Source organism: Sinocyclocheilus grahami, unplaced genomic scaffold (genome assembly GCF_001515645.1).
Source record: "Sinocyclocheilus grahami isolate Dianchi unplaced genomic scaffold, SAMN03320097.WGS_v1.1 scaffold190.1, whole genome shotgun sequence".
Taxonomy (NCBI): domain Eukaryota; kingdom Metazoa; phylum Chordata; class Actinopteri; order Cypriniformes; family Cyprinidae; genus Sinocyclocheilus; species Sinocyclocheilus grahami.
The window spans coordinates 562100-579007 of NW_015505369.1; the positions used below are offsets into that span (position 1 = coordinate 562100).

General features: G+C 35.0%; 1 protein-coding gene across 1 annotated transcript in view; it reads left to right on the forward strand.

Annotated features, from left to right (window-relative positions):
- LOC107594754 (NT-3 growth factor receptor-like) overlaps positions 1-16908 on the forward strand; it is a 132384-nt gene that overhangs the window by 70834 nt on the left and 44642 nt on the right. The window contains 6 exon segments of the mRNA XM_016284928.1: positions 1778-1904; positions 1992-2133; positions 5344-5649; positions 6495-6509; positions 7603-7652; positions 7758-7860. Of these exon segments, the coding sequence (XP_016140414.1) occupies positions 1778-1904; positions 1992-2133; positions 5344-5649; positions 6495-6509; positions 7603-7652; positions 7758-7860 (743 nt within the window).

Here is a 16908-nt window from a genome sequence, read left to right on the forward strand (position 1 = left end):
AGGCGAGCTCAATCGTGCAGCCGACGAGCTCTCACGTCAGCCCGCCCTTCCGGGAGAATGGCGACTCCACCCCGAGACAGTCCAGCTGATTTGGAGATGCTTTGGGGACGCTCAGGTAGACCTGTTTGCCTCCCCGGACACGTCCCATTGCCAGTTGTTTTACTCACTGGCCGAGGGGACCCTCGGCACGGACGCTCCGGCGTGCAGCTGGCCTCGGGGCCTAACGTAGAACGTGACTGACTGAAAGGGAACGTCTCAGTTACTTGTGTAACCCTCATTCCCTGAAGGAGGGAACGGAGACGTTACGTTCCATCGCCACAGTTGCTGTACCACCGCTGTACGTCTCGGCTCCTCAGCGAAAAACTGATGTGCGTTTGCACCAACTGTCATTGGCTTGTTTAGTTTACACTCGAAGGTGATTGGGCTCTCGGGCGAGATCCCAATTCGTCAGTCACGACTGACGTAACGTCTCCGTTCCCTCCTTCAGGGAACCAGGTTTACACAAGTAACCGAGACGTTAGTTTTAATTGCTATCTTAATGAAGGAAATCATAAATTTTTTGTTCTTCTTCTTTTTTTCTTGTCTTTGCTTTTCTTTCTTTCTTTCTTTTTTGGTCATGCAAAAAAAGAAAAAAAAGAATAAAAATATAAATGAGAGTTGCACATTTTTAAAAACATTTATCTTATATAATAATAATAATAATAATAATCTATCCATTATCCATGTCTAATAATCTAAATCATTCATGTTTGTAAATTGCCAGTGTATAAACTATGCACATTTGGGGGTTAAGATTTGCCCACAATTAAGAAGTTAATCATGTATATGTGGCCATATTTTTAATTTTACTTTTAGTATTATTTATATAACATTACAGTATTTATTAATATTTTACATTAAATTAAAATGAAAACAAAATATAAAAATAACAGTTTCAGTTATTAAATGCTTTTGTCATTTTTATATATTTTTAATAATTTATTAATTGTATATATTTCTTTAACATTACTTATTTTTTTTTCTATTTGAATAATTTTAGTACTTCAACTTAAATGTATTTATTTCAGTTAGCTGCCAAGGTAAGTTTTTCATAATTAATTTTAGCTTCATTTCAGTAACCGAAACCTTTTTTAATGGTTTGGGTGAAGTCACAACACTGATATAGATGCTTTCTTTTCATTTCAGTACACAGCCGTCATCCTGGAATATAATTAGGCATAACATTTATCCAGTTTCCAGAAAATTTAAGTAAAAAGCAGCACTATATATATAATGTGTATATATATATATAAGTACAGGGGTGGCGAACGTCGGTCCTGGAGAGCTGCAGCCCTGCAGAGTTTTGCGTCAACCCTAATCAAACACACCTGAACAAGCTAATCAAGGTCTGAAGGGTTACCAGAAAGCTACAGGCAGGTGAGTTTTAATTAGGGTTGGAGCTGTACTCTGCAGGGCTGCGGCTCTCCAGGACCGGAGTTCGCCACCGCTGTAATAGTACATCAAAAATTATTGACTTTTCTTTCAACAAATGACCATGCTAGCCATACTTTATACCAAATGCTACATTATGCTTTGGTATTAGCAAACAAAAGAACTGAAACGTTCAGAAAGTTCACACCATATACAGTACCATTCCAATTAATTAATAATGGACTTACAGTGGTAAAAAAGTCAGATTTTGGCAGAAACTATGGTTACAATGGTACATTCTTGTAAGAGTGTAATCAAGTAATGTACATAATAATACTTTTTGTGATCTAGACCTGCCAGATATCAGTGTTGCTCACAGTAACCTCACTGTGCTGGAGGGCGGTAACGTGGCGCTCAGCTGTAATGGCTCTGGGTCTCCTGTACCTGAGGTGGACTGGACTGTGAACGGCCTTCACTCCATCAACACGCACCAGGCGAGTGCCATTCATCCCACACCAAACACACCGTTTAACCTTATTTTCAGTCTAACCATAGCATAATGTTTTTCGTCTGCCCTCCAGTCGAATGTCTACTGGCCCAACATTCACTCCATCAACCTGACGCTGGTCAACGTGAGCAGAGACGACAACGGATTTGTTCTGACCTGCATCTCTGAGAATGTGGTCGGGATGACCAATGTGTCCCTTCAGCTGGCTGTGCTATGTACGTATATAGTGCTTGTTACAGGTTTTCATGTCTCATACTTAATGTTGTTTGTTATTGCTCATACTGCAATGACATCCAGTTATGCAGCTTGGTGAGAAAAGATATACTAGTACTTTTAGAAATCAGAAGCCAGATTTAAAAAAAAACTGCTTCTTAACTGCTACTTTGACTTTTTATGGTATTTAATCTGCGTCCTGTAATTGCTTCAGGTGTGCGAAGAATGGCTTCATTTTACAAACAAAATGAGAGGTCAAGATATCAGCAGTGTTTTCTGGATCTGCAGCAGCACAGCAAATAATTATATAATTTTGCCTAGTTAAGAGCTTGTGATTGTATGCAAAGAGAATGTGTACTTCAAAGATATAGATAAACACAACTGTTGTGTAGTCCTCACAGATTCATTTTAATAAATCACTCAACCTGACTGGCAAATCAGACTGAATCAAATAGACTTAAGCACTGACTTAAGCAATGCTAAAATGCTAATTTTTAAGATTTATGAACTTAAATCAAACTAGAATGTGGTATGATAATATATTTTAGTTTCGGGTTTAGTTTAGTTTCGGGTTTTGGTGTATTAAAATGGTAAATAATAATAATTGTTATTCATGCCATTTTATTTGAACATGGTCCATGAATCCTTCCGAAGCCACATTAAGAATACATTTACTGATGTTGCAAACTTTAAATACAACACCCTACTCTCTTTTGAAAAAATAACTGTATGGACACGTTTAAAATAGAACAAGGTACTAAATGAAATGATACACCAATTAACAGCTATGAACCTGTAAGCCTTTGTGTTAATTTAATCAGACGGTGCGGTGCGCATGTGTTTAGGGAAGGCGTAAGGTTGTAATGCATAGATAAAAATAGACCTGCTCTGCACCGTGTTAAACAGGTATAAGATGAGATTTAGCCAGAGGCAGGATTGAATCCGAAACATCTCTGCAACTTTTTCCATGTTTTAATAGGAATGGAGGACTTTTTCTCACTGATGGCATTAATGTTTTAGGACTCAGATGTGATCTGACACTCAGGCATCATGTTCATTAAACAGCATATGATTTTAAGACAGTGTGTTGATGAAAAGCATTACATTTGATCACTCTGCTGACTAATGACTTTGACGTTAAATTGAAAGGACACTGGCAAGATATACAGGCGCTGAGTGGAAAAACTGTTAAGTTTTGTGGGTATGTTTGATTTAAAATCTGTTTAAAAAAAACACTAAATTTAAAATATCTATCTATCTATCTATATATCTGTAAATATATATTTATATATATAATATATATTGATTTGAATTAATTAAAATATTGTATTTGAATTTTGACACACACTTTAAAATAAATAAATATATAATTTCAATATATAAATGTTTTTTTTCCATTTAGTAATTAGTATATATTTATATATTAAAATGTGTGTATGAAAATAAAATGATTTAATATGGAAAGTTAATATTGAATAAATTAATGGAATTATGTTTAGAGTTAAAAAAAAAGCTTACACAGTTTTTGAAACTATAGCTCCATTTCTCAAAACTCTACACACAAAATCACAAACACAAACACAACATGCAAAACATCACATATATCTTGCAAAACTATTTTAACTCTTCTAAAAATGGTACTCTTGCGTAATAACTCTTCATACAAACATAACATAATTAGCCACATACACCCCAAACTACTCACATCTGTTGTACTCTCTTGTGTCTTTTGCTTGTTCAGAGTGCAGTGGAGTGCACAGAAGTTTGTCATAGCACTTGCACATACATGCATGTGCACATATACACTGTACAGTATGTATGTACAACTGATGAATTTTACACAGTTATACAACTGAACTGAATCCGTACTGAACTGGCTTGAGCTGTATAATGACACTATTGACTTGCTGCTTTACAGCAGAATTTAAAACTATTGTGAAGCTGCTGTGAAACAATCTATATCGTATAAAGCGCTTTAGAAATAAGGTCGACTTTCTGACCTGGCTTGGCTTGCATTCAATATATATATATATATATATATGATTATATACTGTGTGTGTGTGTGTGTGTGTGTACTGTACTGTACATACACACGCACACTGGGTGTAGATCATCAGTAAATGAGTGTGGCATTTATATGGCAGTGTTTCCCAAATGAAACACAAGAGCTGTTAGTTTTAAATGGTGTGTGTCATGTAGAGAACTGTGTTGAGAGTTTTGCAAAATATTAGTTTTACAGTAACAAACTGAGTTTAAAGCACGCAATGTGTAGCAGACAGGCTGAGAGCAAGGGTGCTGCTGCATGCTGATTCTAAAACACATGTCATCTGTTTAGGCGGGATGTGTGCCGAGCTGCTCTGCAGGAGGGATATTTCTCTCGTCTAGTGTCATCAGTCAGCAAAGCACAAATCATTTCGGCAAGAGAAGGCAGCTGACAATAATGATGTGTTCTCATTTGAATGACAAACAAATGTGCAGTGTCGGACAAGACGTTTGCATGCGGTTTGCCTTTGAATAGCATACAATAATATACAGTCTGTGACAGCAAGATTACGAGCTGTCCCTCTGTCCATTTATGCTCTGTCCGTTTTTCATCGAAGACCCAATTTATGAACTCATAGTGCATATTAACCTAACAGTGGGCCTTCTATTTACTTGACAGTAACTCCATTGTTAAGAACTCTATGAAGGTGCATTTCACAAAAAGTAAATCTTTGAGACTTTAACTTTTAACATTAAAGGAATAAAAATGTATCATCATTTACTCGCTCTTCTTGTCGTCTGTCACCATCGTCAGGCTTATGTTGTGTGTATTATTTTCTTTTATCTGTGAAACATAAAATGAGATGTTAGGCTGAATGTCTGAGATTCAGTTTTCCATACAAGGGAAAGGGAATAGAGATTTATATTTCCGTTCACACTGCACCCCATTCTGATCTGTCTACTTAAATCTGACATTTAGGACTATCTGTATGCATTGCCATTTTGCAGGTAATGAAATTAGATTGGTTTGTTGCCATAGTGTTGATGCCAGAAATATAAGAGAGTTGTGGTGGAAAGAGTATGTAGATATATGTGTGTGTATATTACCATGGGTGAGAAATCTGTGTAATTCACTGATGACAATTAGCTGTCAGCCATTCTGTTCTGTATCTGTTACATAAAAGCCTCTGTCTTCCTATGAATCCTTGGTTTTTCTTTCCTCATATCAGTTCCGCCAGAAATCCTGAAGCTGGACGAGCCAGAGCGGCGCCATCACACCTGCATTGAGTTCACTGTGAGGGGCTTTCCCCATCCCACACTGCGCTGGTTCCACAAGGGCCGTGAGATCCTGCAGAACGAGTATATCCGCATGGAGATGGAGCACTACCAAGATTACTTGGAAGGCTGCTTGACTTTTCAGAACCCCACACATTATGACAATGGAAACTACACCCTAGTAGCCTCTAACTCTCTCGGGTCAGTCACCAAAACCATCTACGGCTATTTTCTCGAGCCACCGTTCATTGAGGATGATGGTAAGTTATTTAATTGTTCATTTACTTTTGTAGCCTGAGGGATGGATGATTTTATTGATATGTATTGATAGGAATGACTCTGATATTTATTCATTTTATTTTGATATACCTTGATATGTGTGCCTGCTTATATATACAAAACAATATATGTGATACTATATTATAGTATATATATTATATATATATATATATATGTATATATACTGTATATATATATAGGAATGTATAATTCACTATATAATCTATATACACTACAGTTCACAAAGTTTAAGGTCGGTAAGAATATTAATGTTTTCGAAAAAAGTCTCTTCTACTCACCAAGGCTGTATTTATTTGTTTAAAAATACAGTAAAAACTGTAATACTGTGAAATATTATTATAATTTAAAATAACTGTTTTCTATTTCAATATATTTAAAATTTTTATTTATTTCTGTGACGTAAAGCTGAATTTTCAGCATCATTACTCCAGTCTTCAGTGTCACATGATCCTTCAGAAATCATTCTAATATGCTGATTTGCTGGTCAAGAAACATTTCTTAATATTATCATTGTTTAAAATAGTTGTGCTGCTTAATATCTTTGCGGAAACCGTGATACTTTTTTTTTTCAGGATTGTTTGATTAATAAAAAGTTCAAAAGAAAAGCATTTATTTGAAATATCCGACACATAATTTGAATGCGTATCAAATGAAATGTATTCATTTTCAAAAAAAACCAAAAAGTCTTACCGACCCCAAGCCTTTGAATGGTAGTGTATCTTTTACACATTTCTATGCTTTCAAATGTTTTCCATTTTTTATCTTTTATATTTTTTTCTTTTCTCCTCTTATGCCATTCTTTTAGGAATAATTGAGTACAGTAAGTGCCTCTCTCTTTTTGACCAAAAGAATACAGACAGACAAAACTTGTATACTTTAAATCTTCCCTAGTATCTGTAAAAAAGGACACCCCTAATGACACTAAACAGAGGTAGATTAAAAAATAGCCCTTATGAATTACAGCACATTTTTGGCACGTATACAAGCTCTATGCATTAAGAGTTCAGGATGGTGTAATTGTTTTACGTGGACGGCTCGTGCTTTGGGTGCGTGATGTGGTAATATGTGAGCTCTGCTGCACCTAAGCCATTATGACTCAATTAAATGCCAATTCCTCTCTGACACCTGTGAACAAGCCACATGGGTTCAGACAAAAGCCTCCCGAACCAAAACAGTTTACACTGTGCCTCTCAGGCAGCATCATAAATGTACAAGTCATGAAGTGAATTGAAAATAGACATATCTAGTAAGGAACAGACAGAATTCAATATATTGGTGGAAGCAGACCTAGTTGTCACATGGCTTGAACTATCCCTCTAAGTCAAACGTCTAATTATATTAAATGTATGTCTAAATTCAGATATTTTGAAATTTGGTATCAAACTAGCATTCATTCATTTATTCATTCATTCAGAAATTGTTTTACTCTGTCAAAAAAGTCTATAACAAGCAGTTTCATTACATGTGACGACTTATTCCACATAGCATGATGATATGTGTCAATGGGTGTTAAATTGCTTTATTTTTATCCCCATGAGAAATAATTGTGGAAATGTTTAACTTGTTTAGGTTTGTTGTAGCCAAGGATGAACATTTAAGAAGTAAATATTAAAAGTGTTAACAACTAGTGTTATTTTAGAATTTTATATATATATATATATATACACAGTATATATTATAAATGTATTAATATCCCATTTATATTTAAAATTTTCAGTTTACATTTAAAACATTTTTCGGTTGGTTGCCAATGTAACATATCTAATTTTTGTTTACTTTTTTTAAGTTTTTAATTTAATATTTAAATTATATTTCAGCTTTATTGCTATAAAAAATAGTTTTGGTTAACAACAACAACACTGTCTAAAGGAAAGCATTTTTGGCCTCTTTATTTCCTATTCTATTTCCTGTAGCTCCAACACCTGAAGATGAGGCGAAGAGTCCTGAAGAAGATTCATTTGGAGTAAGACGTCCTTTCTGTCTGAAAAAGCAAAAGGCTGAAGTTCTTTAAATTCAGTTTCAGCAGACGTAGCTGTGTCATTGACTGCTTTATTGCTTTTTCCTGTAGATGTCGATTGCTGTTGGTCTGGCTGGCTTTGGTTGTGTCTTTCTCATTGTGATTTTCGTCCTCATCAACAAATACAGCAGACGCAACAAATTTGGGATAAAAGGTATGACTAGACTATTTTGCTAAATGTTGAAATAAAGGCAACTTTTTGCTCCATATTTTCAGGAAAGTCAATGGATATTTGGCTGGATGGGATTTTATCCATGGGGAATTGATTGGATTGTGAAAAATGGTCTCTTTACGACAGGTGGTTGGATGGGAGAAGTTAATACATTTTGATAAAAGATTATAAAAACAAACATTTGTGTCTTAATGTGTCTTCAAGTAAAAAGGGTCCATTTGGATTTCACATTTACTTCCCCGTGAAAAAGCAAAAAAAAGCTAAAGATTCTTAATTCTCTTCATCCTTTCTTGAAGCAACACAATAGATTTCCTCAGTCTTTCAGTTGTCAATCATCTCAAAGGACTCGGTAACATAATAGGAGTTCTCGGCTTTGGTTTAAGGCTATGTTTAGAGCCTGCTTTTAAACATTGTCTGGCAAATCATGAGTCAGATAGGGTTTGGTTTGTGCTGTGTGGGTTTGTGTGAATAGAATTTGAGTTGAATGCATCCTCCAGTCTCAGACCTTGGGAAGGCAGTTGGCGGAAATGCCTGGGAGTCTTTCTTTGGTTAGCCTGACTTCCTCTGCTAATATTATAGTTTATATCACTGTGGAGCCATTGTTTTCAGAGATACGGTTTAATATTCAAGCCTACATTTGTAGTGGAGGTGGGCAGTGCCACAAAATCATATGACGATATGAGTAATTTTAGATCATGGTAACTATATATATATACACACACACACACAGGTTTGTTTTTGTGAAAAGTGGGGACATCCCATAGGCGTAATGGTTTTTATACTGTACATACTGTATATTCTATTGCCCTACACCAACCCTACCCCTAAACCTACCCCTCACAGGAAACTTTGTGCCATTTCAGATTTTCAATACACTCCATTCTGTGTGATTTACAGGCGTTTTGAAAAGTGGGGACATGGGGTAATGTCCTGAAAAGTCACCTTCTCTTTGTAATACCTATGTCATACCTTTGTCATTATACAAATGTATGTCCTCATTTGTCACAAAAATGTGCGCGCGCACACACACACACACACATTTTATAAATATATATATATATATAATTATATATTTTTTTAACTTTGGTTTTGCATTGATGCCAGTGGTATTATGTGTATTAATCATATCACTGACCGTATCTTTCAAGTTATAAATCTTATCACCCATTTACTCACCTCAGGTCATTTCAAACGTGTATGCAATTTTTAGACAGATGTGTCTGGCATCAATTCAAAACCAGCTTCAGGTTTTATAACCACTGAGTTAAATGCAAAAGACTCAAAACGGTAAAACTAATATTATAAAATAGTTCAGACTCTAAATTCTGAAACCAGTTGCATAAACTTAGACACTATGTTAAGACAGAGTCTTAAGAACTAGTCTGACCAGCTAGCAGTTCATCAAGGGGAGATGAGACTTATTTTTCGGATTGAAATTAGTCCAATTTATGTTTTTATGTAACCAGCTTAAAAAAGATATGATCAGTCTTAAATAAAAAAAACTGATGACTAACTTGTAAGCCTAGTCTAAGCATTTTATGCAACCAGCCATTTATTAGATGAGACATATTCAAAGCTGAAAGTTTGAGGTCAGTAAGATTTTTTAAGAAGCCCCTTATGCTAGGCTCTATTTATTTGATCAAAAATACAGTAAAACCATAATATTGTGAAATATTACTACAATTGAAAAGCATTACTACAATTGTTTTCTATTTGAATATATTTTACAATGTAATTTATTCCTGTGATCAAAGCTGAATTTTCAGCATCATTACTCCAGTCTTCAGTGTCACATGATCCTTCAGAAATCATTCTAATATGCTGATTTCTTATTATCAATGTTAAAAACAGTTGTGCTGCATTGTAAAAGTCTTTACTGTCACTTTTGATCAATTTAATGCACCAATTAAATAAAAACGGATGGATGAGCAGCAATAATTGTAACACTCCCTAAATATCAAATTTTACAATTTTAAGTAACATAAGTAATAATTTTAAACTTACACAACAATGTTAAATGTTGCGCGCGCACACACACACACACACATTTTATAAATATATATATATATATAATTATATATTTTTTTAACTTTGGTTTTGCATTGATGCCAGTGGTATTATGTGTATTAATCATATCACTGACCGTATCTTTCAAGTTATAAATCTTATCACCCATTTACTCACCTCAGGTCATTTCAAACGTGTATGCAATTTTTAGACAGATGTGTCTGGCATCAATTCAAAACCAGCTTCAGGTTTTATAACCACTGAGTTAAATGCAAAAGACTCAAAACGGTAAAACTAATATTATAAAATAGTTCAGACTCTAAATTCTGAAACCAGTTGCATAAACTTAGACACTATGTTAAGACAGAGTCTTAAGAACTAGTCTGACCAGCTAGCAGTTCATCAAGGGGAGATGAGACTTATTTTTCGGATTGAAATTAGTCCAATTTATGTTTTTATGTAACCAGCTTAAAAAAGATATGATCAGTCTTAAATAAAAAAAACTGATGACTAACTTGTAAGCCTAGTATAAGCATTTTATGCAACCAGCCATTTATTAGATGAGACATATTCAAAGCTGAAAGTTTGAGGTCAGTAAGATTTTTTAAGAAGCCCCTTATGCTAGGCTCTATTTATTTGATCAAAAATACAGTAAAACCATAATATTGTGAAATATTACTACAATTGAAAAGCATTACTACAATTGTTTTCTATTTGAATATATTTTACAATGTAATTTATTCCTGTGATCAAAGCTGAATTTTCAGCATCATTACTCCAGTCTTCAGTGTCACATGATCCTTCAGAAATCATTCTAATATGCTGATTTCTTATTATCAATGTTAAAAACAGTTGTGCTGCATTGTAAAAGTCTTTACTGTCACTTTTGATCAATTTAATGCACCAATTAAATAAAAACACAAATTTCTTTCCAAACAAATAACAAATAAATAAATAAAAACCGTACATGGAACATGGGGATGAGCAGCAATAATTGTAACACTCCCTAAATATCAAATTTTACAATTTTAAGTAACATAAGTAATAATTTTAAACTTACACAACAATGTTAAATGTAAATTGGCTAAATAAAAAGGACTTTGTAATTTCTGGTTTGAATTGTTATTTCATTTATAACAAAACAAGTACATTATTTGATCCTAAACATTACATTATTGTTTCCATTAACCTTTGCATAGTTATACATTTAATTAACATTGGAAATTACTGTAGACGTGTCCAAACAGTTTGAGGCAAACTTTCAAAGGTTTAAAGTAAACATTTAACAAACATCTATAAATGAACTCAAAACTAAAAAGTGTTACAACTACCCCTTCTCTGCTCCAACGCAATTATACACCTGAGACTGCCATCTTATCCCAGCGTTGCCCTCATTTCACTCAGTCTTTGAATAATGACTGTGTGTCCGAGGCAATGTGTCAAAGATGAAACAAATGACAGGAAATTATATTTTGTTTCCCATCCGCATTGCAGACCTCACATCCATCTTCGCTTTTCAAAGATTGCTCTCCTAAAACAACATAAACACATTGAGTTTATGCATAAGCCCCTTGACCTGCTCTTTTCTCATATGTGTCATAACATGAAACGCTCTCTCACTTTGTTGTGACAGTCCTGCGAGAGACAGAAAATATGAGTTCTGTTCACTCCGAGAGGAACGACTCATTATGTTTCACGATCGTCGGCAAGGTTGAAGAGCAATAAAAGGATTGACACTCAAAGCGTGACGTCAATATGAGCCCTTTTCAGCATACTGGCCTTCCCACAATACACCACTTGTACGGTTTATCTCTTCAAATCAGCTGGAGGTCTTAGGCAGCCATTACCTCAGATTGAGCTGTATTGGATTTTTGCCTCACTCAATCATTCGGGAGCATTTTTTGCCTTTGGAGTTTGATCACAGACTATTTTGGGGCAGCAAGTAAAATCTGATTTTGTGTGAGTGTGTGTTTCTAGCTTTCGGTGTTTGGACCCTTGCTATTAAATCATAAAATCATGAACAGATGCTGTGCCGCACAACGTCAGGCTGGTTTTGCTTTCCTTTCAAGCCATTCAGGGCACTTCTGCTAATGGTAAAGCTTCAAGATCTGGCTCAGTCTTCATTTTGGTGTTTGGTTGTAATTGTGGGTAAAAATCAAGAGTAATTCTTAATTTAAACTCATTATCAATTTTTACCTCCAACTATCTTGAGAATTTGTATACTCTCTAGTAGTCTGCAATACTAAATGGACTAGATGGTAATTATTTCTTAAGGTTATGTGCGTGGAAGTAAATATACACTTTTGCATTGGGATGGCAATTATTTTCTGTAAAACATTCTGTATTACAACATTGTGGCAAGGAAGAAAAGCATTGTTATGCGTTGCTGCCATTATAATGATCAACAGATGTTGGCCCTATAGTAGTTCTCAAAAAGGAATTTTTAAACTGCTTAATTTCTCCTTTTCCCATACGATACTAATTGACAACCATTGTGTTCGTCAAACCACAGCGATAAAAAACAACAACATATTATCGCAGATAAATGATCCTTGTATAAAGCAACTACTGTTCAAATAAGTTAGTGCAAGGGATGGTTTGATCATAACCTGTCTCATCTTTTATGTAAACGTGAATAAATTCTTAAAAAGCTTTTGGATTTTGCTTCCATAATTTCCTGATCATGTGGAGGGAAACTTCTTTTAAGCAGTTCCTGTCCGCTATCAATCAAAAAGCCAATAAGAAAACAGATAATTGATTTGCATTACCAAGAAGAAAGTACACAGGAGATGTTGTTTTCAAGCATTTCTCCTTGCAACATTTCCGCTGGGGATATTTAAGATGGCTTATTAAATTCAGTTCCATATAATGCATTCATTTCCTGTCAGGAGAGGATGTTTTAAGAGAGCTTCAGGCTTTATCTGAATTATGATCAGACATTTTGTCCAGCCCCAGATCTGTAATATAATCAGATTTGTGTTTTTATTCAAAAATCTTGATCCATAAAATTTAAAATGTACCAAACATTTTTTATAGGTATATTTATTAAAAGTAAACATTTACATTGTATGTATGTGTATATATATATATATATTATAATTTTAAATAGCAAAACTACCCTACAATAAGTCTTATTTCATAAATTATTAAATGAAAATATAAACCTATATTTCATAACAAAAACAATGTGCATTATAATTTGTGCATAAAAATGCTTCATGTGCTCTAAATTTTTTTTATAGTGCTTAAGGATACATTTGCAGACTGCAGACTATTGGTGTGGGGTCTTGGTTTTTGTAAATAGGAAAAGGTACATGGAAATTAGACAAATAATGTTTGTTGGATAATGATGATTCTCTTTGTCTTACCTTTCCCTTTGGAGCTTCCTAGTGGGAGGGGCCGGCCCGCAAACAGGAAGCCATATTTATTCCATCCATGGGCGGGGAGGAGCTTACTCACTGAGAGTGTGGAGAATGTTATTTGAATGTTATTTGGGATGCATGTCTTTTAAAATGCACATTGGGTTCCATGATGGAAAATAGTGTTTATTAAAGAAGATGCTAATGTCAATGTTTGTATAATGATGTTGAAGATCATGGACATTTTTGCAAGTGAAGTTTGGGCTAATTAGATCGTAATTGCAATAGAGTTATCATTGGACTGTTTGAAATTGAGGGGAGGAGCCTCTCTTATAAAAGTCTAACTGTTTGGTAAAGAAAGGGGGGAGAGGGACAAAACTGAATCTTAGTTGGATTAGTGGCCAATGCGCTCTTTATGTGAAGGGCCAATCGCCTGTGTAAGTTTTCTTTTGGTTTTGTTTTTTGTATTTTTTTTGGTTTGAAAACACGTTGGATGCATTCTGTTCCAATGCTTGATGCATGCCTGAAATGACAATTAAAGCAACCTCATGAGACTTCAGAATTTTTGCTTGTTTTTGCCGCCTACTTTCACTGCCAAGAACGTCCGCACTACAGCTCATATCTACATGTTTTGGATGTGTATTATGATAATTACTAACTGCGGGTATGCACTACTGCATTTAGAATAATCCGGATTCATCAGGATATCATGTTGTGCTCTAGGGCTTCTGTTTTTTTTTTTTTTAATAATACATTCCAAATAACAAATAATAATACATTTAAAAGTAAAAAAATACTATCGGCTTTACTTTCCTGGAACACTGCAAAACAAGAAGCTTTGAAGTTTGTATTCACTTTATTGAGCCAAGAGGTCAGTCTGTGATGTTAACATCCTGCATTGGTTAAATCTATTTTCTATTAATCTATTTGAGTGTAGATGCAGCATGCAGCAAAAGACAAAGCGTTTGCATGTGTTTGAATGGAAGTGCAAAGTATGTATGCAAGTACACACCTGCATATCTGTCAGAAATTTTCACTGAGAATATTTTCTCTGGACCATTTATAAGTTGTGTGTAAAACTAACACAATAAGGTTTAATTAGTTAACATTAGATAATGCATTACCTAGAGTTAATTTATAATGAGCAAAACATTTGTTACAGTATTTATTAACCTTTGTTAACATTAGATAATACAAATACAACAGATACAACTTTTGATTTGAATAATGTATGAGGAAATATTGAAATGTACATTAAACTAAGATTACTGAACGCTAACTAATGTTACCTAATACAGTTAAGTAATGTTGACAAATTAAACCTTATTGTGAAGTGTTATTGAAGTATTTTATTCTTAGCAAGGCTGCATTTATTATTTGATCAAACATATAATAAAAACAGTAGTTCATTAATTCAATAATTAAGTAATATTATTACAATTTTAAATAACTGTTTTCTATCTGAATACATTTTAAAATGTAATTTATTCCTGTGATGCAAAGCTGAATTTTCAGCATCATTACTCCAGTCTTCAGTGTCACATGATCCTTCAGAAATCATTCTAATATGCTGACTTGCTGCATAAGAAACATGGATTATTATTATCAATGTTGAAAACAGTTGTGCTGCTCAATATTTTTGTGGAAACAATTTTTCGGATTTGATAGAAAGTTTAAAAGAACAATTTATTTGACATTGAAATTATCTGTACTGTCACTTTTAAACAGTTGAACACATCCTTTCTGAGCAAATGTATTAATTAATTTCTTTAAAAATTAAACAGAAAAAACACTTAATAACCCCAAATTTTGTAACGATAGTGTACTTTATATAGTATGCTTGGCCACATCTTAATATCACATCTGAAATGCCACGAGATCTGCTTTTTGCCAAATATTTGGGAGGAAGACTGAGTCACAACTCATGATGGTAACATCACTAACTGCATGTGACAGGGTTTATTTTAGCTTCATCACAAAAACCCTCCCCTTTGCCTCCCTCCGTGCTCTTTGCCCTGATAGCTCACCTGCCTATTAAGATCCTATCATCGCTGTCACAAGGGCTTAAACCTTCCTCGGCAACATTACTGCAATAAGCCAAGGGCTGTTTAGCACACATCATCAAACCCAAAGTTTTCATGCCTGACTGACTCACCTTGCCCCAGTCAATGAAGCAGTCAGTGGAGCCACACATAGAACAACAGCTCACATGTGAAGATACCCACCCACATGTCTGCAGCGACCCCGACATGCAGTTTCTTTGACAGACGGCCACGTACAAAGTCATACTGAAGCTGTCGCTGATACGGAACAATAAACGTTTTCTGATGTCAAAATCACAGCAAGGAATGGCTGCCTTTTTTCCTCCTCCTCAAATGTGGAACTGGGCCATTCAGCTCCATTTTTCAATTCTGAAAAGCACTTCACTCCATTAAGATTGGGGTTTAAAAGGATACTTTCCCCATTGAATTAATGCACTGTGCGGTTTCAACCATATTCCTGCCCTACCTGCGACCGAACAAGTATCTGTAATCACCTCATTTTGGTAATAAAAATGAACATACAGTATACCCCTCTTGAGATGGGAAACGCCTCTGTTCCAAAAAATCCTTACTCATCTCGTATTTTATCATTGTTTCAGGTTCATTTGTTGCTGAAGTGCTCCCCAGCTCTCACACAGTGGCAATATGAACCCATTATGCCTGACTGTAGCAGTATTTGGTATTATTAGTGATGTTTGCTAAAACATTTGAACAAACCTGAAAAAGTATTAAACTTTGACGCATTACTCATCCTGCACTGTTTGCACTACAGACATGAATGATACCTCGATATCATTAGTTTAGTGAGGCCTTTTTTTGCATCAGACAAAACAGAAAAAAAGCCCATAGACTTACATTGAAAATGTAATTCGAACCATATCTAGAGACTAGCTTTTGACATGGGATAGGCAACCACCCAGAACACCGTCCATCATGGAGGTGAGTTCTGCATAGATGCTCTGTTTTTTTTTAAAGAAAATGCTAAAGGTTGTACAAAAATCAGCCAACTGGAATTTGAATTGGAATCATAGGAAGAGGACTTCACGTAATCCTATCTATCCGTCCATCCATCTATATATATATATCCATCCATCCATTCATTCCGTCCATACATCCACATATCTGCCATTCATGCATACATACATCCAATTGTCCATCTGTCCATCTATCCATCTGTTCTTGCATCACTCCGTCCATCCATCCATTCATTCTGAAATCTATTGAAATTTGACATCTGTTAAAATCCATCTATCTAGTCACCAGTCAATTCATCCATCTATACGTCCATCCATCCATCCATCCATCTATTCTTCCATTCATCCATCCATCCATCTGTCCATCCTTTTATTCTGTCCATCCAATCATCCATATATCCATCCATCCATCCACCCAATCATCCATCCATTAATTCCGTCCATACATCTACCTATTTGACCATCCATTCATCTGTCCATCCTTTTATTCCATCCGTCCATCCATCAAATCCATCCATCCATCCATCCATCCATCCATCCATCCATCCATCCATCCATCCATCCATCCATCCATCCATCCATCCATCCATCCATCCATCCATCCATCCATCCATCCATCCATCCATCCATCCATCCATCCATCCATCC